General features: G+C 35.6%; 1 protein-coding gene across 2 annotated transcripts in view; it reads left to right on the top strand.

Moving 5' to 3' along the window:
- Positions 1-26,091, top strand: part of UNC13C (unc-13 homolog C) — a 123,846-nt gene that overhangs the window by 22,457 nt on the left and 75,298 nt on the right. For both annotated transcript variants that reach the window (XM_040077584.2, XM_040077582.2), the window contains exons 5-11: positions 4,267-4,338; positions 9,336-9,555; positions 13,652-13,879; positions 15,784-15,925; positions 22,710-22,879; positions 23,716-23,831; positions 25,236-25,399. In XM_040077584.2, coding sequence (XP_039933518.1) covers positions 4,267-4,338; positions 9,336-9,555; positions 13,652-13,879; positions 15,784-15,925; positions 22,710-22,879; positions 23,716-23,831; positions 25,236-25,399 — 1,112 coding nt within the window. The remainder of the gene's footprint in view (positions 1-4,266; positions 4,339-9,335; positions 9,556-13,651; positions 13,880-15,783; positions 15,926-22,709; positions 22,880-23,715; positions 23,832-25,235; positions 25,400-26,091) is intronic.

The raw sequence follows: 26,091 nt of genomic DNA, 5'->3' as shown, positions 1-26,091 counted from the left end.
TATGTCCAGTAATGATTGTGTAGTGGAGTTGAATTGCCATTTTTTTCCTAAATCTGTTTTCTGGGCTCAATACTGCAGTTCTGTTGACTATTTCAGGATTAGACATGAATCTTTCTGATAGAAAAATTATGGGACAGGACTAAGTAATTTTTCTCAGTACCTTACTTCATCTCAAGTTATTTTTTCCTCCTTCCTACCCCGCTCCACCACAGCACCTCATGAAATGGTACAAATCTGTCTTCCAAAATAATAAAGTTGAGATCCCTAGAGTGATATACCTGTAATAGCTCAAAAAGAAACAGTTCTGAAATTGTACAGGTTTTAAATGCTGTAAATAGTGAATTTTTTGTCACATTCACCTCTAGTGGGTCACTTTTACATCACATTAAAAGTAATAACAGCATTTGTAAAGTGATAAAATGTGGTTTGTCTTCAACTTTTTTTTCCTGCTGATAGCAGTCTGTAGATTTTTTTTTTAAGGAAAAATTAAAAGATGATCAAGAAAACTGAAAGATCTGTAAAACCAGAGAAATGAATATTGCATGGAACAGCCAGCAGTCATGAGTGGTTACATGAGCTTGTTTGTTCCTCTGTGCTATTTTAGCTGGGAAAGAGCTTGCCTATTTCATTGTGATGGAAGACTTCTCTCTTTTTTTTTTTTTTTTTTCCTCAGCACATTTCGTCATTTAACATGTAATTGTGGCTTGAGTCCAATTTGCTTTTACTTACAGTTACCATTTTTCAATGTCTTTGCTAGAACAACTTCTAATTATATTAATTTATTTATTTAAGCTGCTAAGGAAAATTTGGAGGTAATAAATTAGGCAGTGTAGATACAAGTTATTAGGTAAACTAGAAGGCCTTGAGCATAAAGGAGATTAATTTATTTTAAATCATGTATTAAGGAGTTGCAAAACAAATTAAAAATTAAATAGACAACGGTCTGCTTAATCATCTCTTGTTGTTTGGCATTTTTGCTGCGCTTTTTGTTTTTGATTTTTTTTTCATCTGTTCATAATTAAACAGTACTTAAGGTTTTTATGTTCTGCTGGTCAAATTTTTACCTAAGGAAAGACATGAGGTAGGATCTGGACATCAGTTTGAGAGGGTAAATAAATACAAACTGCTGACAAGTTCTGTGTCCTGTTAAAGGAGACGAGTGAAACATTGCAGGTTCCTTTTGCTCTCTGTATCCTTTTGATGCTCTGACCTTTTGAACTTCCTGGAAGTTCCAGCTGATGAGCTGCACTTAGCTTTCTTTCTTGCTGCTGCTTGAAAATAGAGAGGCAATAGGAAAAGATGTTTTCTCATTACATTCATAACCCATCACCTTGTTGCCCATGGATAAACCTGGCAGCTTTTTCCCCTTTTCAAAATGCTCACTCCTTCTTGTTTCACTCCATACTTAAGAAGTGATGCTGCTATGTGTTCAGTGCTTCACGCTGTTGAATTGTCACCAGCTTCAGTTTTAGAACAGAAGCATTTCATGGGCTTTCTCTTGTAGATGTACTTTGTTCTGATAGTAGTACATAAATGGAAATAATCCTTGTGGGTTGTTGGTTTGTTGTTTTTTTTTCCTACTAAAATTCCTGTGAATTTAATCCATATGACTATTAAATCTACTGGTTTACCACAAATCCCTCTAGATACTGCTTTCTTCCAACATAGCAAACACTTTATTAAGAACAGCCTAATTATCTGTTTCCTATTAATTTTTTTTATTTTATATAGGACACTGTACTATAATTTTAGACACATTTCTGATTAAGAAGCAAAATAGTAAAGGTCCATGATTCCAAGGACACCCCTTGGGAGGAGAACTGGGCTTGAAGGACACATGACAGGTTCACAATTGCTTCCCCATTTTTTTTCTCACAGGAAATGTGAGAAAAAATTATAGTTTATTGACTTACAGTGATAGCATGAAACTGCAGTTCTGCTGGCTCATTTTCTTTGGTATTGCTGGAGGACAGAACACAGCAGCAGTCACTGTCCTATATTTGAGGTTAATGTTCTTATGCCCTTTGTGCTCCTGTCCTGACAAGTTGTTCATGTTGCTCTATTGCTTGGAATGACTAGGATTATGCAATTGGGACCCAAAAGGTTCAAATCCATTCCTAAATGTAAGGGACATGAAAACTATAAAACTAGTACAGCGCAGGCAAGTAAATCTATGTGGTTACTTGGCAAGACTTTGAGAAAAAAACTGTGCTTCAAGAGGGATCAGAAGGTTGATGCTTTTAAAGTACATTGTTTTAAAACCCAAAACTCTACTGATTATGAAAATTGTTTCTTTTCCTCTTAGTGATCCAAAAGCGTTTTTACTTGCCATTTTTAACTTTGATAGGTGGGTCTTGTAGCATTGGGTTTTGACACAAAAAAAACCAAAACAAATCCTGAAGACTCTTTAATGTTTCCTGTGACTTTGTCAGTCTCACTGGTACACACCCATGGAATTTCCCACATTCACAGAAACAGAACGAAATTATGCTCACAGAGAAGTAAACAGAATTATTTACTTAATAATAACAGAATGGAGAACCTGATAGCAAATTAACTGCATAGAGTTGGTAAATTGCTGAGTTTAAAAGAGGGGGAAAAAAAAGGGAGGGTTCTTTGTAATAGGAGAGAGATGAATTGAATACTAAGCCAAGGATGATTTCTTACCCGATAATTGGTTTCACAAGATTAATAATTCTGTGTCAGTCTGCAAGTTTAATTATTATCAAGAGAAACTTACTGAAAATTGAATCAGGGAAAGTGAACATGTAAAATTAAAATTGAACAGTCTTATAAATAAATAAGTAGAAATCCATTTTAAATATACTAGTGTTTAAAATTATATAATTGGAAGAAATTGGAATTGTCTCTTCATCCAGAGATTAATGATGCAGTTTCTTTGCTGCTGTAAGCCTAAATTGCTCCTGGCCCAGTATGCATTTCACAAAAATAAGAATGTCACATACAAAGTATCATTTAAACTTTTGCTGTAATAGTTTTGTAATGATGGACTACAGAGACCAACTTCACTGTTAGGTGAAAATCTGTAACCTCACAACAAAGGCAACAACAGACTTACGGTTAGTGGGTGGTATAATTGATCCACACACTGCTAGACTATGAGGGCAGCAAAGCATGACAAAGCAGATAGTGGATGACAGAAGAACAGAGATAAGGCACAAATGTACAAACACACTTGGAATGATTTAGAATAAGAGAAAGGAGGAATGAAAACAACACTGCAGGTGCAGTCCAGTAATATAACAGTGTTATGGTTGATATTGTGCACTGTAGAATAAACGTCATCTATTTCTGTTAGGCTAAAAGGATTATTGATAGCAGAACTGATATTCAGATTTGAAATATTATTTGTAAAACCCACAGAGCTCATTCCCCCAGGGTCCTTTCTGATCATTATACTCGCTAGTTAATTCTCAAGGACCCGTTTAAATTTCTGGGGTGTTACAGTAAGGAATATAAAATGTCCTTGTTTATTGTATATTAAAATTACTTTATTTTCAGTCCCTTTGTATGTACCATACTAAAACAAAAGAGTTTGTCTCTACAACCAAGTGTATTGTCTTCAGAACCAGAAGTTGTCAATATACCAATAACATCATGTGGCCAAACGAGGACAGATTGACACAGAGTTCTGGTCTCTTCTCCTGTCTCAGATAACCAGACTATTTCTCCATATATCTATCCATAGTATTGAATTAATATTGTCTTTAAGGAAAATTATACCTAAAGATTTCTTGAGGTCTTTTTATTTAAGTAGCATTTTATATAAATATCCACCATTTAAAAATGCTCAGTGGGTTACAAAAAATTATCCAGACTGACAACTTGAACCATAAGACTACTGAAAAGTGATCTCCTATGTTGCTGCAGGCACAGTCGGCTTCCAAATTAGGGCAGGATGCCTATCCTTGTACCACATTAATTTGGTTGGCAAAGCGGAAAAGCAGTAACAGCCTGTGGTTTAAAAATACTGAGTCACAAACCTCTGAATAACAGGTTTTGTGTTAGAGATGGCAGTTCAGATGGCCACTGCTGAAAGAAACAGTAATGATGATGGAAAGTGTACTTCCATTATATACTGAAACCCTAAAAATTGTGAGCTGCAAACATTAACTAAAAGGTTTTGTATCTTCTAAAATTTTGTTTGCATCCAGTAGCATAATCAAGTACTGTTTGCCTTCTATTAGATTCGACAGCTGGTGTTATTTGTATAATTGGTAACTCTTTTGCATTTGCCTTAAACAGACACTTGCAGCTCGAAAATCTGGTATTTCCATGGCCATGCTCATCCGGACCTCCATAAACACTGATGAAATGGTAAGTGTTTTCAATGACAGGTTTCAGACTTTTAAGTAACAGAGAAATTTTTGTTCAAAGATCTCTAAAAATTATTTTGGCCTTACACAGTCCAAACTGGATAAAATGGAGTGTATTCCATTTATTGTGTAGAAACTTTGAGGAAACTAGAGCAGAACTTGTTGCCTGATCCATATTATCAAAACCAGGTTTGCTTCTGCTGACTCACATCTGTGATGGTCAGAGGGGACTAACCAAGAAACCTTTGATTTAAAAAAGAGTTATTTGGGGAAGCCTTTCGTTTTAAATTGTCCACCTGTACTGTGTTTATCTGCAGTCTTTCATCATCTTTCTGTCTTCATCACGCTGTGAATGCAATTAGAATGACAGGGCTCTGCAAGGTGGGTTTTTATGATAATTTTTCCTTAGTCCTTGGGATACTATTTAATTTTTTTTTTAACGTAACATATGTGATTCTAGAAGAAATATTTCATTCATACAAGAAGTAACCACGAGTGTCTTTTGAAAAAGCATACTGTCATAGCTACTAAAATTTGTGAGTTGTGATTTTCCACTACTGATTTCACTTAGATTTGGCAAAAGACATTTCTTTTTAACAAAAACATAAGTTCCATTTTCTTCAAGAATGCTTAAATTGCGAAGCAAGATTTATATGACTGAACTAAGCAAAAGCAATAATTTGAAGAAATACAGGCCCATTTTGTGTTCCTCAAATTGCTAGTGCATACATAGCCTTCTAAAATACATCTTATTCTGAAGAAAAATGGAGAGTTGATTTTTTTCTTACTTTGTTGTTAAGGTCCATAGCAGAAGAATGGGAGAAGAGAAAATAGTGGCAGGTGTTCTGGGAACTAGAACATGTAGCACAAATACTGACATCCATCAGTCTTACCTGGTTTATTGTGAACTTTCTCTGCTTAGATGGTAATTATAAGCTTGGGGTTTGGTGGTGCTCAGGGATGGGGATGGATTGCTGAGGTAGAAAGCAGCTGCTGTTTGAAATGTTCTTCTAGTAGGGACAGTAGTTATTTTATTCTGCTGTCTCAAACTAGCAACCAAGATTGATAGAATGGAGAACTATGGGATCTTAAGGAGTTCAAGGCTGAGGGAAAATTATAGAGGAAAAACTTATGGCATCTACGTGCTACAAAATAAAGATTTTTTTTCAACTTTTTTATAGTTTGTACCAAAATAGCTGAGTTCAGTAAAATACACTGAAATATTCTATGTAATTTACTAAAAGATGTTCACTAAGCAAACAACATTATGTATAAGAATGTACTACAAAAAATACAGATCCATCAATTTATTTACATGCATCATCTCACGTAAAAACTACCAGGCTCTGACTTTGAAGAGCTAGTTGAAAGTTTTGGAGATAATATTAAATCGCCAACAAATGCAGGACAAGAAAGAATAACTTGGACTGCACTTACAGATTCTAACATAAATGGTCCTGTCCAGGAGGAAAGGAAAAGGCAGAAAATCCCAGTGAACAGCTCAGTCCAAACATGTCTCCAGTGCTTGCCATCAACCAGAGAAACTACTGAACTCATTCAGGAGAAATGGAAAGGGAAAATTCATTTTAATGTATTTTTATACCTCTATATTCTTTGGACTCCATTTGAACCACGCCATATGAAAAACTGTGTGCCAGAAATAGTTATTTGTTAAGAAATCTTGAAATAAAAATGTAAGTCCAAAGGCAGACAGCAAGTGTAATTTAGACACATGAATGTTCATTTGATGAGAAAATGTAAAAAGCTAATTCAGAGTAGAGGTGAATAAAAGAAGCCAGTCCTAACCCAGCCTTTATTACACATACCAAGGGGCAGGGAATGACCTTTCACAGACAAATATAAGGGTACAGCCAGTAAAGCCTCTTGCAAGATACTTAAAACAAGGGAAAGGCACTACTTTTCTACTTCTCTAAGTAGCCAGCCAAACTTAATAACCTAGGGCACCATTACACTGGCTAGAGCAGGATTTGAAAACAAAAAGGACAGACATTTTCAGGCATAAAAGAATTCTCTGGATACCCTCCACAAAATGAAGATGTGAAATGCAGATGAGGAAATGGAGTCACCAATGAAAGTTAAAGAAAAAACATCCCCTTTGGGCAAGTAATTCTTCTGATTAAGGTTTTTCTAGTTTTTACCCTCCCTCAAGTTTTTCTGGAAGGAATATTAGTGACTCTGGAGGGTGTGGGTTATTTGGCTGATTAGATTCAGTATGAAAATTCTTTGAACTAATGCCTCTTATTAAAACTCAAGCACCACCTACTCAAAAAATTACACCCTGAGGTTAAGGCTTTGAGCTTTGCCACTTGTCACAGCTCTCCTTCTGGTACAACACACTCATGACACAGTGAGTTTGTGTGTTCTCAAGCACAGATCCAAAGACACTTTAAACAGTGTAATACTTAGACTTAGTCTTTCAGTTGAGCACCCATTTAATTGCTTTGTTGAACAAAGACAGCTGCATGTTTTTGAAAACTATACATCAATGACATCAACAAGTATTTCAAGTAGTATGTGATGGAAATAAATTTCCCTTCAGAGGAGAAGCAGATAACTAAATAATTCTCCTATATATTCGTACTGCTAAATGTTGCCAAACCAGTTATTAGTTATATAGTTATGTTGGAAGTTATTAGTGCCATGTTTTTATGCTCTGTAATTCACATAACAAAAATATTTAAAGAGAGAAGAGTAATAGAAATTAAAGCCTCTAGACATTAAGAGAAGTAAATTTGCAATTTGCTTTATTAACAACAGGGGAAAGAACATGTTCAGCAGCAAAACCAGTCTACAAATTGTGTCTTTCAGCTGAAAACTTCATTGCCCTCAAATGTTTATTTTAAGACCTGCTGAGGGTAAATTTCATTGCATACTGGCATTTCAGAAAATGTGAAAGTTACTGGAAAAATTCTAGATGTATTTATAATGTGAAAAATATTGAAGCTGTACATGGTGAAAGGGCAGGATTTGTACTGAGGCTACATGAGCTCAGGAGTAGGAGAGTGTCATCAGTGGTTTCTGAGAAACACAATTCCTCAGCAAGCTGTATAAATTCACTTTAGGTTGTTTTAAAGTTTCTTTTCTGGTCCCTGTAATGTGGAAGGCAAGAGTGGAGTAATGTACAAAAATGAGTTCTCCAGAGTTAGGTGGCTATTATCATTGTTCTTAGGGTCTGCCAAATCAAACTGGTGAACACACTCGCTTGCTTTCCGGGAAGTTATTAGGATAGGCTAAGAAGCACCCTGGAGAGCAATTCAATTTTTGTTTTAGTCTTTTCTGCTGTCCCAGGTTTTTTTCTTAGTTCAGTTCTACAGTGTTCTCAGATGTGCTCAGATAAATGTCCATGAGATGTCTCACCATGTATCTTTAGCCAGGATTTACAAGATGGGTTTGTTACAACAGCAACAACTAATTCCAATAAGAGCTGTTGCAGCCGAAGCTACCTAACATTTGGTTTTGTTATTTTTAGTGCTTGACCCTGTGAATCAGTGGCTACCCTATGGCTACATGGTACTGGTTTTACCATGGTAGCAAAAGTCCTTTGACTGATGACTCTGTGCAGCATTATGCAGATATGCACACAAAAAGAATATTTGACTTTTATCAGACAATCTGTTATTAGCAGAATATCTCACAAGTTTGAGTAGAGATGCAGGTACATAAAACCAAGAATATGTCAGCGTATGTTTAGAGAGGTTAATATCTTCCATTTGGAATGCAATTACCACAGCTGAATATTAAAGGTAAGGGAGTATTAACCAATGCGTTACTGAAAAAGTTTGCCTTGCTTCCCATACTGTCAGAACCGTGGCAGTGATGTTAAAACAAAAATAGACAAACCACACAAATTCCAAAGTCTTATTCCCTTGCTACAGCTGTATAGCCAGCATTAGAGCTACCTTGCATAATATCCACACCAGAGGAGGACAAGGTAGGACGGACAGACTTTCAGAAATATCCCACTGTGATTTGTTCTATAATATGGTTTCTTCTTTCTAAAAGAAACAATTACTCATTTATAAGGGAATGAATATAGACCCAGTGCATTCATGGTAGTCACGTGTGCATTTAGTGAACACCCACCCCTAAAAAAGACACAAGCAACCTAAGCTTGGTGCCAAGGGCTGCCTACAGGCTGCTGAGATCTTCTTATTCCCAATAAATTGCTTGGACCTAGAAGATTGTAGTGTCTGAAAAAAGGCTCAAATAAACAAACCAGAGCATTGTGCCTATATAAGCCAAGGTCTTGTGTGCAAAACTACAGGGACTGCTTTTTCATCTTATAAGCACTGAGGAGTTAAGACTGAGGTTGTTAATCAGTAACTACTGCTAATCAGTAAATAGCCAATAATTGTTCTTGTAGTAGAACTAGTCATGGATCTTAAGCCAAAACAATCTAAGAAATGGGTTTGGATTTTTGAGAGTATGGGTCATTCTTGTCTATAAAAAAAAGCAACTTGATGCTTAAAAATGAAATAGTAAGTATGCTATTATAGAAATACAGGTAAAATGGAACCCTACAACTGGCTTGCTTTTACTTGATGAGATTATATAATACTTGCTATTAGAGGACAGTGTTATATATAACCAAAAGGCATTTTGTGCAATGTGTCTAAATCCCCATAGGAATTAATTATTCAGAATTAATGTTTGATAGCTACTTAAGATGCCCCAATGAATGTAATTCTGCTTTTGTTTTTCATTTCTGCCTCGAAATATATATTTAAGACTTTTTTTGTTAATTGAATAACTTGATTCCAACTTAACTCTGCTGTTTGTGTAATCAGACAAAAGAATCATGCAGAGTTTTTTTCAAAGTGTAAAGAAAAATGAGAAAATCAGTATTTTGCTAATTATTTTATACTTCTTTGTATATTCTGATATTTTATAACATTTTAAATGTAAATGGCATATAGTTTAGAAACAGTTCACTTGTGTTAAACAATAAACCTGAAGTATTTTTTTCTTACCAAACAGAAAATACATGTCTTCAAGAAGACTCTGCAGGCTTTGATCTATCCAATATCTTCAACTACACCTCATAACTTCGAAATTTGGACAGCTACAACTCCCACGTACTGTTATGAATGTGAAGGCCTCCTTTGGGGTATAGCCAGACAAGGCATGAGATGCACCGAATGTGGTGTCAAATGCCACGAGAAGTGCCAAGATCTCCTAAATGCTGACTGTCTGCAGAGTGAGTATTTCATGACAGCTGAAATGTTGTATTAATTCACACCTTTTGATTTTGTGTGTATGCTCAGCAATATCTTGAAATGAGGGACCAGATCACTCAAAATCAGTGAAGGTGTGTTGTTGCTCCTCAACTGAGAAGCTAGCCAGAAGCTTTATGGAAAACCTGCCGTTAGCTTTGCTTTTGTCCTTGAAATCTGTCAAATGTTCCTGGGCATTTACAAAATAATGCTTGCTAACATCACTGAATTATTTACTTTCCACTGCCTATGGCAATATCTGAAGCAATTTATTATTTGACATAAACCCTCTTTGCTTTACTTAACTCAAAACACAAAAAATTGTCAAAGGAAATATTAAAAAACATTCCTGCTACTTAGTGCAGTCATATTGATGTGCTATGCATTAGACAAAAATATGGAACAGTAAGTAGCATCTTGTCCCTTCAAAATACTAAACCCTGTATGCACAAGGGAAAAAAAATTTAGGAAGCCATTTGGCACTAGAATTAAGGGTAAAAAACCTTTTCTTTGCTTTTTTCTTGCTTAGCTTGGTTCCAGCCACCATGCATTCTCCTGTGAAAATATATCAAGTGTATTTAAACAAATCTTAAATTACAACACAATTATTACATGAGATTCTAATCAATAGAAAATAAAGACTTGCAAGTTTTCTGATATTCTGATTTTGGAATAGATTTCCATGCTCTGGAGTTATTCAACACTGTTCACTGTTGATATGTTCCGGAGCTTCTATATGTAGGAAAACTGCATAGATATTTCACTCAGTTCTTGCTCCTTTTCACTGTGTTCTCTGTGTGAGGAGTTGTCACAAGGGATGGATGCTCAGGAATTAATTAAAATTTCACAGAGCAGCTGACCCCATGGAGAACAAATCAGTGGTGAATTTCTAAATCAAACTTCTTAACTGTGTTTAATTGTGTTTCTGCACTGTGGTGGAAACTGGGCTGTTGTCTCCTGGCCCTATCACCAGCCCCCCAAAAAAGCCTATTAAAAAAATGGTTCAGAGCACCATGATGCATTTGATGAATTTTTACAGATATATATGAATGATAAGTCTGAGAGCATGCAAAAAATAAATAAGATTGGCAGTTATCTGTGGTTTGAACAGTTTGGAAACATTGAACAACTGAGTCTTAAATGAGGAAAACCTCTAGAAGGCAAATTGCAGGTAAAATATTTAACATACCTAAGGGATCCCACTCTTCTCCTTAGAATGCAAATGTTTCTTAGCATCCTGTCATATTTTTTGCAACATATTAATTGCTCAGTATTCATAGTATACTACTTTGAAAATTTCTTGTTCTTTGTTTTTCATCAAAAAATTAATTGACCAATTCTGTTTTTGAGAAAGCTGATCCTAACAATATCATAAAGTGAAATGTAGTTGTTTTTATCATAGTCATCCTTTTGCCCATCTCATAATCAGTAGGATGTATTGGCCTTCAAACTTCTGTGATTTTTTTTTTAAATATATATAATGATTTCTAACATAGACTGTAGAAATGAATTCACATCTCAAGATCTTTAGGGTCAACATATAAACTTGCTCTAAATTAGATTTGTAAAAGAAACAGTAACACTCTGTTTCTCTCATCTTCAGCAAGATATCCCTTTCTCTAACTAGGTGCAATTTTAAATTAGCATTGCTTTCAATCATCTTGAGTTTGTATCAGTCCCTAGGGTGAAAGGAGCTTGTTAAGTTCCCATGCAATGTAAGTTACACTATTGTCTTAATTAGTTTGATCAATGCGGCATGAAAAAAGTTGTTGATAAAGAGCAGTAGAGGTTGTCAGCAATAGGGGATGCAAAAGTAGTTGCAATAAATGAGTATAAAGAGAAATATATTTACTTAAAGGAAGCTGTATTTTAATACACATTTCAGTTTTATCTGTGCTGTTTCAAAAATCAGCAAGGTTTCTAACAGGAATATGCTAGTGCCATTCAGATTGTTCCCAGGGTTTATCATTCAGTTATGTTGTTGCATTTCTACTTTTTAAGGAAGGGCAGAAAATAAAAGAAAATGAAAAAAAAATTCCCTCTGCATCTTCTAAGAATGACCTGATGTGTTTCCCAGGCAGCTCAGCAATCATCTCTTTTGTAATAAAATCACTAGAGTATTTTTTTAACTGGTATTTTGTTTCATAGAAGCACATAATTCTATTTCTACTAATTCCTAATTTTTCAGTCTGGATAATCTTTAATCACTAAATTTTGGTCTTCCATATTCAAAAATATTAGGTACCCTGAGCAAGAGATTTTCAAGATTTCTCATGATTTAGTAGCCATCTAAAACTCCTTGAAGAAGCCTTCTAATTCAGCCTTTTGGCAGTCTGGGATCACTGGTATCTGGTATTTCAACCCACACTTCGCCAATCTTATAACAATATGCATTCCCATTTTACATCTCTCTCGCTCTATGGGTATCAGTTGCCTTCCAATGTGCTAAGAAACCTTCAGACACATTGAAAACTGAAGAAAACAAAGTATATAATATTTGGTTTGTAAGACTTCACTGAAATCTTATGCTGAAAGATGACCCTTTCTAGCTCTACAGAGTTGATCAGTTCCTCTTTAGCCATTGCAAGCTGAGTGCCTCAACAAAAATTCCTTCAAAGGAACATATTGGTGTTTGATGGTATTGTAAAGAAGGAACTCTATGCTTCTTCAGTGTTGAAATATCTGAATTATAACTGCATAACAAAGTGTTCAAAGTTATTTTGTTTTAATTTTACTAACCCTCTAAAGGAAACAATAATACTTTAATCCTCCCAGGATTTGAGGATGGCTAGTTGGATGATGTTTTCGTGACTTTTTTGAAGAGTGGAGTGCTTACTGCTGCTAATGATAATGATGATTCTGACATTCTGTGCCACAAGCCATTGAGTAGTGTTTGACAACATGAGCCAAAATTCAGCAATGCCTATAGCAAGTGGCAATGTGTCATTGATTATAAATTTTTTAGTATTTTTCTATCTTGTTTTATATGTTAATCTCATCAAGAATTGAAATAGCCTGTTTAGCATTGCAGGAATCTAAATTTTTGCTTCCTACCATTCTAATCATACGAGTCTGATGTTTCTTTTCTCACACGCACCTGCAAGTCTGATTTTGGGGTTTTTTTCAAGAGTATATTGTAGAGACATTGATCAGAAAACTTCTTCTGGCAGAAAAAGGACATTTTATAAGGGGAATTTGAACTTGTTTTTGAAAGGGCATCTGAGAACAGTTTTAATTGTTAGAGAGAAAAATCTCTCCAGAGCATTTCTGAAAAGAACTGTGAATAAGATCTGCAACAACTTGGTCTCCTTAGTTTGTTTGGGGTTTTTTGTTTTTGTTTTTTTTTTTTTTTTTTTTTTTTTTTTTTTTTTTTTTTGTTTTGTTTTTTTTTTTTTTGGGGGGGGGGGGGGGGGGTTGTGTTTTTTTTTTTTTTTTTATTTTTAATTTAAACCAATAAACATTTTAGTGGTTTTGTTGTCCCCCAGAAATTACCTATTTTCTGCCTGACATGCCACTGCCAGCTAAGAGTCTAGAAGTGCTCTCACACACATAATATCCCTTGATCTCTTCTACCATCCTCATATACTGACTGAAATTGTTAGTAATGACCATTTTATTGGAGAGGGGAACCTCTCTGTACCATACCTGTGATATGTTATTTTCTTGGGCAGGCTTTCTTTTCCAAAAAATAAAGGTTTTTGGAAAGTGTCTAAGTTTAATACCACAGGTGTGGTGTCTAATGATCAAGTTTTGAGATCACAAATTTGTACTTACGGCTCAGTACACATTGAGATATTTCTACAGTACTGATCGGCAATGAATAATTGGTTTAATAAATTATGGGTTTATGTATAAATTATTCATTTTATATATAACAATAACACTGATGGGAGCTGAATATTAACCCCTCATGTTAAACTAAATCAACTGATAATTTCATATCTCACAAAGAATATATATGAGATATTATTCAGGTGAAACAAAGACCTCCTTCAGGTACTGAGTTGACTGGAGACCCTAGAGGGGACAAAGAAGAAAATAAATTTTCAATAACAATGGTGACCTTTTCTCTCATTTCAGGAGCAGCTGAGAAAAGTTCCAAACATGGTGCAGAGGACAAAACACAGAATATTATTAGCGCTATGAAGGAAAGAATGAAGATTAGAGAGAAAAATAGACCAGAAGTGTTTGAAGTGATCCAGGAAATGTTTAATATTTCTAAAGAAGATTTTGCACAATATACAAAAGCAGCAAAACAAAGTGTTTTGGATGGAACATCCAAATGGTCAGCAAAAATAACTATCACAGGTAATTTTCTTCTGTTCTAAGAGCTTGCTATTTCCTATTCCCCTGATTCAGGAGCAAGATTATTTTATAAGTAAAGCTGAACTGTGTGTTCAATTGCATACTTGGTGCATCTACAAGCAGTTGAATTTATAGGATGCCAACTGCAAGAGCTGAGTTTTAAGTTGTCCAAACCAATTTGCACAGGAAGGAGTACAAGTGGAAATAATTTATGTCCTCTACCTCTTACCGATATCTCCTGTGCTAATGATGAGCTTTTTGTCACTAACTGTATGAGTTGATGTTCACAAAAAAAAAAAAGGCTTTGAGTGATTAAAAAAAAAAACCCACTTGGGCTTGCAATTTGGTTTGAAACTTATTATCCATTCACGTTGCTTGACTAAGAGGGTGTTCCACTTTAGTGATACTAAGGTTGCATAATTCTGCTTGCTCCGAACATATCCCAGATGGCTTCCAATTGCACTAGCCTGGTTGCTCATGAAGATTTCCAGGTCCTCTGACTTTGATATTTCAGTTTTTGAGTTAAAACCTCAGCATAAATCAAGGCTATTCTGAAGGTTGAGAAGGGGGTGCATGAAACTCAAAAGAATAATTGTGGAATTTTGGGACTGTCACAAGCACTAGGGACATATTTAATGCATATGTTTATTTTTAGTTCTACCTCTAAAGGATAATGAAGGTTGTCTTGTGTTCAGGCCAATATAATACATACAATTTAATCCTTGAAGACTTTTGCTAGGCTGTCCCTTAATTCTGAATAAGAGAGGGTTACTTCCTTTCCTTCTAAAGTTTCCCTGTGATTTAGAGGGAATGGGGAAGACAAAACATGCCATTTCATTCCTTAGAGTGTTTTCAGAAATTGGATGTGTTAAAGACTAGCAGAATTTTACTTCTTTCACTAAAGTCAGCACATACAGCTGAACCCACACCAAGAGCTGATCTGCTGAGCAAGGTGCCATTTTTAGGTAATCATTTCTCTGAGCACGCCAAAGGAGCTTCATTATCCAAAATGATTGACATTAGAGAATGTTAACTAAATGTTACCACTGAGGTGATTTAAATAATGCATGCAAAATAACAAAGGCAACTACTGCTGAATGGTGAGAGCCAGAGCAAGCATTTTAGCTGTGGTTCTCTGGCTTTGGTAGCCTGCCCTTTGATAGTCTGCTTTCTCCTGAGATTTCCACTTTTATGAATTATGATGTAAAATCAAATTTTATGTATTTATACTTGCCACTAAATTCATATCCATTAACTATACACCCACATTAACTGTCAGAAAGGATAGAAAATACATAAACAGTTGATGGTAATCAATCTGAACTGTCACCCTCTCTGTGATAGCGTAGAAAGTATTCTGAAAATCATGGTTCATCTCTTGGGAGAGCAAATGACAATTGATAGCCATGCCCCTCACATTTAGTTCCATAAGCCACAGGGCATTTTTTTTTTATATTATTGGAGGTTTTACCTTGGAAATGTTAGTTTGGATCTTTGGAGAAATTTTGGAATTTTTTATTTATTTATTGGGGGGCAGGGAACTTGAGGGAACTATCAGACTCAAGAGAAGTTATTCAACATTATATTCCATGCTATTTTGATTAAACCAAAGTTTGAGGAAAGTATTTGAATTATGTGTGAAAAGTATTTGTTTGGTGCTCAGTGATGAATCTTTGTATTTATTACTCTATTAGACTATATTTTAAAATATGATAGAATCCAGAAGGGTAGTTAGACAAATCTTGTCAGTCCCCAGAGTTACAGATATTGGGAAAATAATCCAGAAACCTTTCCTTCACGATCCCTCACTTTGAGGCCTTTGTTTCCTGCTGCTGTTGTCACTCTCATTTCTTTCTTGACAATGCTGGCGATGAGGGCTAAAGCAAATTTCTCTCCTTTTGTCGCAGTTCTTTGTGCTCAGGGCTTACAGGCTAAGGACAAAACTGGCTCAAGTGACCCATATGTTACTGTGCAAGTTGGCAAAAACAAGCGAAGAACAAAAACTATTTTTGGAAACTTGAATCCAGTATGGGATGAAAAATTCTATTTGTAAGTATAGAAAATCCTCTTGATATTGTTTTTTTTTAAATCTACATTTAGGTAATGAAATTCTAACAAGTGAAATACTGGCTTAATTTGAAATTACGTTTTTTCTGTACTATGTGTATTCATAGCATTATGAAATTAGTGAGTTCTGAATGGAGAGAGCATCAAAATTTATAGTGGCTTTGTCTTACAGTGATCATACAGCTTATAATTCTCTTTTGGGATTTGTTGTTGGTGTCTAATTTTTCCAATCTTTAAGGGAACTTAAGTAACAGTTTTCATACTTCAACCTTACATACCAAGTATCATCAATAGAAATGCTTTCTTATGTGCCAGATACTGACCATGCCAGGTAAATGTGGTTTATTTGACACTGTGATTCTCCAAGGTGTTACTGGGGAATTTGTAGTAACTGGTGCTCTCCAGGCTTAGGGTTGGTGTGTTTGTAATGTACATACTTTCAGAAGACTGACTGTTGTCCAAAAGACAGATGTGGAGATGATGGCATTGTTTAGTTTATTCTTATATTTCTTTCCTCCTATAAAGAGGGAAGTAGTTGTCACTATTCCTAACTACATAAACTGTGCAAACAATTTCTGTGAGGGTTCAGGCATTTGAAATAGAGCCCTGTTTTCTTCAAGAAGGTGCAAAGTCATGACGTGACAAGTTACCTTCTTATTATCTACAACTTCTCTGGCTTTTGACCAAAATCTGCCACCTTATTGAGGGGGAGGTCAATGTTTCAGTAGAGTTTGAAAACATTTTAGTCCGAGATTCTGCTTCTATTTGTCTGCAAAAGGTACTAGAGAATCCAGCTGAATTAAACAATGTATGCCATTCTTTTCCCAGTTTCAAACACTTCTAGTAGAAATGAATAGGTAATTCAGAGAAAACAGACACCTAGAAACTTTTTACAAGCTTCCTCTGTCTGGAAAGGGTTTTCTTTTTGAGTTAACTGTGTTACTCTGGTAACAGTTGAAGTGTCATACCTCACTGAATGGCTTTGAGTGACCAAAAGTAGGAGGTTAATTAATTTCCTTGCATTTTAATTGTAGGAACTGTGTAAGGTCAAAAATAAGATGAGCAATTCAGGAAATTTTGTAGGAAGTTTGTTGAATGTAGTTTCTCAGAGACTTGAGCAGGGCTACAATAAAATCCCTGGAAACTTGGCATTTATATTTTTTCCCCAGCACTAAGTAGTACTATCATCTGCCTTAGGAATAACATTTATATCCCCCTCCCAAACCTTACTATAGCATGAACCTCCTGTGCAACTGCTTTGCACAGACTACATTTTCCAACATTTTTATAGCACATGTGATTTCTGAAATAATCTCCTTGATTTATTTAATGTTTGAATTTCAATTGAAAGTATATGAGAATTTCTGAATTGCATTAAATAAACTATGAATGTTTAACCAGAAGATTAAATCTAAAGTAAATCAATATAACTATTTAATTGACTAAGGAAGTATTTAAATTAGGCTCTATTAGTGGTAATTGATATTTAAATCCTGTTTAAAATCTAATATTATTTGTCATTATAACTTTTAAATTATAAAATGCATAAATAAGATGTCTCAAAAATCTTACTATTTGATACTTACTTATACCAAAACATACTTAGTGTACCAAAACATGTTTTTAAATCTTCCCATCTGTTCCAAAAAAGGTCTTGGAAAAAACTTTGGCTCCCCACTGTGCTTTTTGCTCTGTCATACCACATGAAGTGAGGGCAGCGTTTTAGTTCTTAGAACCACACGTAACCCAGATATGATTGCATGTAACAGTGAGAGAATGTTTCTAACAAAATGCAGTCTGACCCTCTGCTAAATGACCATGGGACACTGGCATAGATTTTAACAGGGGACCTCAAAAAGCATGACTAAAATTGAGCTTTTTGGTGCACAAGGTAGAGAAGTAAACAGACCAGTAGATATTCATTTAATGAATGTAATATAGGTGCTAAGGGCTTTGGTCCTTTCTCCAGGCATTATTAAAAATGAGGTAACAGAAAAGTTTTGGGGTTTTTTTCAGTGAAACATCAGTGATAGGAGAGTTTCTTTCAGTGCTAGAGCAAAGGAAGAGTCATGCAGCCATCACCTTCTCGTTCTGGTTGAGTGTGGCACTTGATACAGGAAAAGGGAGTGCATTTTCATTTTTTCTAATTACAGGAAGATATATTTTGTCTGTATAATTCTCAGCTTTGTAGAAACCTTCAGATTGATACGCTGTAATAAAAGTCTACTCTCATTCTTTTCTTGGCTATTTTCAACAGTGGGTTACTAAAATATAGAAATCTGTTTTGTCTGACGGTGTTGTCTAGTCACGCACGCATCTCCAAATTGCCCTGCTGACTTTGTAGGTACCACATTTCCTCTGACCATTCAAAAATACCTCAGATACAATTGTGTAATACAGAGGTCTTTCAAATAACTGGATGATTAATTTACGTTATTTATTTTTCCTATTTTAGCTGTCACTGAGACAGCATAAGGGCTCTAATAAATATCTTCATTGGGTGCTACCTTCAGTGCATGAAAATATTGGCTCAAACTGATTTCAGTCATCCAGCTGTGGATGTTCTTTCTTTAGAGTTACTTCAAAGAGTAGCACTCAACACATTATTTATTCTGAAACAAATGATTAGTGGATTCATTTAAAGCAGTATTTACTATCAGTGGCCAAGAGGACTTCACCAAAGTCCCTTTCAACTGCTTTTGTATACATTCTTGATCAGCTGAATTGACTTTTAAAAAATAGGGTCTTCACTGTACCTGAAGGTAACATGATTGGTTAACTGCTTAAATGGTGCTCCAGTTTCCAGTAATATCTTAACACAGTTTTGCCAGAATTGTTGAAATAGCTCAAGGATTGCCTCCTAAGCAAGAGTATATAACAGAGCATTAAATTACATAAAACCAAACAAATAATAAAACCTAAAAATTAGTTTACTAGATTCATCCATTCTAAAAAAATCGTCAATAATTCACCAAGTTTGAGAGACATTCTGCTAATTAAAATAACTGTATCTCACAGCCTCAGCCCAAATCAAGAGAGCAGAACCACCTCTTAGAAGCAATTCCAATGATAAATTGTTTGTTCAGTGATAATGTTTTTCAGTTTCAGAGTACAGTGTGCGTGGTCTGAGTCTTTTTTTTCAAACTGCTGTCAATCCAGATTAATTTTATACAACTCTCTTTTTGTTATGACAGAGTAAAATAATGCAAGAAAAAGCATAATTAGTCTCATTCTACTTTATCAGAAAGCATGGCCCGTGACAACACTGCTAAAGAATTGGGACTGTCCAGACTAGAGAAGAGACAAGTAGTGGAGGTAAGGATGTCTTTAAACACATCCTTTCTCCTGCAAAGAGGAAAGGAATAATCTATTTTCCATGCTTACTGTTATAGTAGAACAAGAAGTAATAGCCACAAATTATATTTAGAGAGGTTTAAATCAGACTTCAGGAAAAGTTTGCCAACAGTGAGGCTAATGAAGTTCTGGAAGAGATATCCTGAGGGACCATGGAACTGTCTGTGAGCAAAGAACCTAAGAACAAGGTGGACATAGCAATGGTATGGATGTGGTTCTGGCTTGCAGTCATGGCAATAGTAATAAACATGAGGGGTAATAAAAGCAATAAGTGGCTTCCTGAACTTCCTGAAGGTAGCACAGTATCACTTAGTTGTCATTTTAACACTGGTGCAGATCTCTTAGCAGAGATGTGCAATCAGGTCATGCCAGTGCCTCTGATATTAAATTTCCATTGGGGTACTGTTATAAAGATACTTTATTATTACAGTTTTATTACTCTAGCTGTTAAAATAAGCTGGAATTCTATGAGGATTATTTCATATCTGTTTGGCATTCTGGAAATGTAATGCAGAAGTAATTTAATACCACCAGATTGTTGGTAAATTATTAAAACTGTCTCTTCTGTCTTGCATCTCTGGATAGACTGCAACTTCTCCGGTTTTCAGAAGCATCAGTACCTTCATTCTCTGTGTGCTAGAGTACAATTCATTTCTCTTCTTCCTGTATCACACATCTGTGAATGCTTTTACAGAGCATATAAAGCAGAGTGGCTAGAAAGGAACACTGAAACTACCATATGTTGTCTAGCCTTTAATTCCCTGGGCTGAATTTTCTGGAGTAAACAGAAGTAGGAATTACACACAGACCTTTTGGACAGACATTAACAGTGACAAGTGCTAAAGCAGAATGTGCATGTCATTACATAGGGCTGTTTCTGACTCTGGGCAGGTAAGTAGGATCATTGAGAGACAGCTCTAACTTTAGCAGTAAATCTCTCTGCAGTCACACTGCCACAGGGCAGGCCAGGAGGAAATATTTGCTCATCCAGTCTTCAGTTTTTAAACACAAACCCATGCTATTTTTGTGATCTTGCTCAGGAACATTACAAATGTAGCAGAGCTGAATCTGTGCTGAAGTTTCAACACAAAGATGTACATGAGTTAACACATTGGTTGTGCCAGGTCTCGCCATTTTTCTCTAACCTAAGATTAAAGGAGAAAAGGATGCTGAGGACAACTGAGGATATCAGGGAATAGTATGGTCATCCTGACCATCTGAATAAATATTTCTTAATCAGCTAAGTGTACATCAGAGAGAAATTCATGTTGTCTCAGAAGAATAAAAATATAATATTTGTGCTGAAGTACACAATGACTTTTTGTATGCAGCTGCTGCCAGAGAATCAAATCAGGAATAAGATTTCTATTAAAAGCACAGGTATGGTGATGGGGGCCACATAAATACCTCCCCAAGGGGCAGAGCTCCCTATGTTACTATAGAAATTCCCTGTCAATTATTTCTGTTGGGTGCATAGCTAAATGCAATTCAGGACTTTAGCAATTTTAAGCAGTAACTTAAAGCTATGTTTCAGGAGAATTAAATGGTTTCTGTGTTTAGCCTTGTTTCTTAAGGCAGTGATGTGTATTTGATCCATCTCTGTCTTCCTATATTTTGTATGTCCCTCCCAATAGCTTTTGAATGTTGTGATCAGAGTCAGTCAGAGAAATTTCACAGATTGCCAAATAGTATGTCTGTCATGTTCTATGAAAATTTGTGGTCAGAGAGAGATGAGATCCTAACTGTCCTCTGTATGAGCTCAGTCCATAACAGATACCAGGAGTTCACATAATGGAGTCATTTATGAAAACCCCAGCTGTGGGAGGAGATTCAATAGGTGATTGTGGTTGGTTGGATGTCAGAGAAGCTGTCATAAGACAAAAGGAAACTGCACTTTATTGGTTTTGCTAATCACAGAACAATGTGCATTTTAATTTCCAGAATTATCTGCTAAGTTAAAATCTGGAATACAGACAGACACGAGGATTTCTACGATATTGAATGATGTCACAGTGTAAAAGCTGTGCATGCCATTTTTAGTGTCTGATTGGCCTTAAGAGTAATAATACCATTTACAGCACTTTATACTTCCAAAGCTCATTACCACCACTAATTAATTCTTAGAATACCCCTGAGGGGTGCTGCTTGGAAGATAAGTTGGAGTATTACTGTTTTAACACTGAAAACAGAGACAGATCACTGAGCAGTTATAGTGCTTAGAATAGAATTTGAGTAAAATCTCTTAATCAAGTGTCAAAGTAAGGCCCTGCTGAAGATGAAAGTTTCAGCAGATGATGCTGCTACGCTTCAAAGTCATATTTAAAGATAAAGATATGTAATACAGAACATATTTCTGTAGTATTAGTGAGTGGATATTAAAAACATACTTTGTAAGGATGCATGAGTATGGTATGGATTTAACCGATGCCAGCTCTGTGCTAGTCAAACATCAGCAGAAAGTTTTTCAGTAACCTAAATCTCTGCAGTCAGTGTTGGGATATTCAATCAAGTCATCAAAAGCCATCACCAATGAATAGCAAACAGTCCTCATTGTGCCTTACAGGAGTAAGCAGTAATAGTTTCTTTTCCGTTTCTGTGCAAATAAATGCAGGGTGCAGCTGGGAGTAAAAATTTTTATCCACTGTGTACTCTCCAGATTGCAAGTGAGGCCAGCTCATTACCTCATACATCCAGCAGTTTCTCAAATCCACTCAACCCAGGAGGGGTTAGTAAGCCACTTAAATTTACAAGAAATTTTTTAGAATATGGCATGGTCCCTACTCTTTCTCCTTACCAGGGAATGGAGGTCTTGAAGAACACTAATATATCTTTTTAAGAAAGCAGCTACTTATTTTCCTGTTTTTTTTTCTGATTGCCTTACTTTTCTTGCTGGAATGTTTGTGCATACCTCTTGGTTTTTAACAAAAGCTTCCTCACGCATATGGGAAATATTCTTTAATTATTTTCTTGCTTTTTGTATTATTTCAGACTACTAATTTGGTAGTTTGCTGTATGTACTACATGGCATTCCTAAAGAAATAAACCTGACCTAACTGTATCTTTCTTAAGATATTTGTTAAATACTAGCATCAAAAAGTATGAATTTCAAATTAAAAATAAAAAATGTGATGAGCAGTTATTGACATTCCTAAATACTATCTCTATGTATGTATGATTGAATCAAGGTATTCTCTTTATATGTAGTAATTTTCATACATATAGTAACTGTAGTTTTGTCCCTGGCAGTCCGGGTTGGCCTTTTATTCTTCTGGCTGTTACAAGCTGTTTGTGCTTTGACATTTGATGCAGTTAAGTAAGTGTGTGGAGATTGAGTTTAATGAATTAAACAGCCATGCAGAGTAATATAGTTTATATATCACTCACATTTTGTGTTTTATTTTTGTTTTTCCAGTGAATGTCATAACTCAACAGATAGAATAAAAGTAAGAGTATGGGATGAAGATGATGATATCAAATCTAGAGTAAAACAGCATTTCAAAAAGGAATCAGATGACTTCCTTGGGCAAACAATTATTGAAGTAAGAACACTGAGTGGAGAAATGGATGTATGGTATAACTTAGGTATGATTCTTACTGATTTTTTAAAACAAATTTAGGTAGAGTCTTACTGTCTTTAACTTTGTGACTTCAAAATATGTAGCTTTGGTACATATGTATGACTTTTTAAATATTAAACATTACAGGCTGATTTGAAAATGAAAGATAGAACCCCCACTGCCTGTCCCCCTGTGCCACTGACAGAGAAGGGCTAGAGAAAAATCAGGAGTGAAGTAAACCTGTGAAGAAGGGACGGGTGAGGGGAAGGTGTATTTTAAGATCTGGGTTTATTTTTCATTGTCCTACTCTGATTTCACTGGTAACAAATTGATTTTCCCCCAAGTCAAGTCTGGTTTTGGCCATGGAAGTAATTGGTGAGGGATCTGTTCCCCATCCTTCTCTCGACCCATGAGGCTTTCATTAGATTTTCTATCCCCTGCCCAGCAGAGGAAGGGAGGTGATAGAGCAGCTTTGGTGGGCACCTACCAGAATCAACCCATCACACGCAGATGGAGTAGTCCAGGCTGTTGGTAAAGTCTTCATAACTAAAGGAAACTAATAATAATTAGTACAGATATCAGGTAGAAAATTAATTTCAGTTGAAAAGAGGAAAGTAGCAAATAAATAGCTGTGCAGCCTTGTTGGAATATGAGAGATAAAATAAAAAAGTTTCTTTACTTCATAGTTAGATATTCTATTTTGTGCCTGAACCATGTGTGAGGTACTAAAAAACATTCTCATTTCCAACAGCAGGGCTCCCTGGCTTTAAAAAGATTAAACTAGAATGATTTGTGAAAGCTTTTCATATGACATACTTGTGTTCTTGGTAGTTACTAATGTATTATTTTTCCACTCTTCAGAAAAGCGAACAGATAAATCGGCTGTCTCTGGTGCCATTAGACTGAAAATCAATGTTGAAATTGAAGGAGAGGAGAAAGTTGCTCCCTATCATGTGCAGTACACCTGTCTACATGAGGTATGTTGGAGAAGTTATACAGTATAGAAATTACTGTTCAGTTGTTGCATGGATAAGGGAAAAAGGCTATAGGACATTAGAACACTGAAACAAATAACTGCTGCTGTACTTCAGGACAAGTTTATTTTAGATTTCCCATTCTGTATTGCTGAGGAAGTATCAGGTTCAGAGGCAAGGGTAGAATAATAACATAAGACCAATAAACAGATCATTCCTGCCAGGAGGTGTTAGAAAAACAGGTTGAGTCAAATAAACTCTCCCTGTACTGTTTTTTGATTTAGCACTTTAATACACAGTTACTAACATCAGGAATATACAAACATTTCTATATATTACACAAGTATACTATAAAGGATTTCTTTTGTTTTACAGTAATTCACATTTTGGAGAGTGAGAAAAAGGGGAAATACAGATATTGTAAAATCTAATTTGTCTTTCATCCTTTCATCTAGTTTGCTTTTGTCAACATTGAAAAAATCATCACTGATAAATAGGCATGACTTCTGAAAGGTTTTCTTTGTAGTTGCTTACTCTTCCTTCAAATAGTGATCCATGTAGAAATTGTATTCTGGAAATAAAGGTAGTTTCTGGAAGCTGATAGCTAATACATGGCTGAAAGTTCACCACTAGCACGTAGCGAAAAAATCCCATTGTTCACTGTTTGTAAAACCAGATGTTTAGGGCATTTGTGCTGATAGATTTTGACCTGAAATTGCAAATGTTGGACCTTATGAAGTAAATTACAATATTCGAATGCTTTAAGATAATCCAAGAGACAGTTATGGGCTAGCGAGAAAAACTGAAAACACTTTGAAGTTTTAGGAGATTTTTTTCAATCACTGAAAACAGGATATAAAATCTGTTGGATTTTGTGGCTACATAAGGAGTTGTGGAATTTGTGGATACATATGGGGCTAGGCAATCTGAGCAGCATTCTGTGCCTTGAATATCAACTCCTAGCTTTACTCCCAAGAGTACTAAACCTAACCTCTCTTGCACACCTTGCACGACTTGAGAGGCACCTGCAGTATTTCTGTTAGGTCCCTGAGGCTTAAGGACTTAAATAATGAATGTGAAATTTATTGGTCATAGATACAAGTAAAATTGAAACACTCTGTAATAAGTATTATAGCATCACAATTTCATTCATTAACAAGGGCATATAAAAGAGAAGTTTCTGCACTATTTTATGCACAGTCTTTTTGTGCCAGTTAATGGACAGGACTTTGTATCAAGGAGATACAATGTGCTGAATCACAAGCCAGCTGACTAGTTTGAGCTAGTCTTTAGAAAAATAAACAATTAAAAATGGACAATTAACACATCGATGACTATATGTAGGATATATTTTCAGAATGTTCTTAAAAGCCAAAATTTCACGTTTGAAACATTTCTTACCTTTAGAATCTGTTCCATTACCTGACGGAAGTGAAGTCTAATGGCGTGGTGAAAATCCCCGAAGTGAAGGGTGACGAGGCCTGGAAGGTGTATTTTGATGACGCTGCACAAGAAATTGTGGATGAATTTGCAATGCGCTATGGAATTGAATATATTTATCAAGCTATGACGTAAGTATTATCATGGCTGGCTTTCTGCTTTGCTGTAAACAATGTGTTTGAGAGAAGTAATGAATTCCAAGCTCTGTGATTTCGTTCACCATTTCTCTTCCATTCCTGACTTAAAATTCTTATCATTTCTGTCCATCTGATTCTCATTGAGGTGCAATGAGAGGGTCATCTGCAGTGACTTTAAGATATAAACATTTTATAAGCTGTTATTGGTATTACTGCTAAAGCTTTCCTTAATCCTTATGATACTGATATACAGCACAGTTCAGAAAGACTTCCAGTGCTCCAGATGCAACTGGAACAAGGTTTCACAAGCTCTGTACTCTTTTCCAGGACTAGTGAACAACACCAATGGCTATAGTGAGTTTCCATACTACATCTAAATAATTAGTGCAAACCATTTTTAACAGTACTAAGACCTATTGCTACATCATCCATTCTGAAGTAGCTGTCTGAACACCTTAGAACACAGCACCACAGAGCTCAAAGGCCTGCAGACATGACAGATCTATTGTGTTCTCAATTTATCCACCAAAAATTTTGTGGTGAACAGGGCTATATTCTGCTGGTGCTGTAGAAAAGCAGGGGACTCCAAATGAGTCCTCTAAATAAAAAAAATACAATTTTTTTTTCCTTATAGAAACCTGATATTGTGGAATTTTTAATCAGAACATGTCTCATTTTTACGCATC

This window comes from Hirundo rustica, chromosome 13, assembly GCF_015227805.2.
Source record: "Hirundo rustica isolate bHirRus1 chromosome 13, bHirRus1.pri.v3, whole genome shotgun sequence".
Classification (NCBI taxonomy): Eukaryota; Metazoa; Chordata; class Aves; order Passeriformes; family Hirundinidae; genus Hirundo; species Hirundo rustica.
The sequence above is the reverse complement of the archived record's forward strand: the minus strand, read 5'-3'. Positions and strand labels throughout refer to the sequence as shown.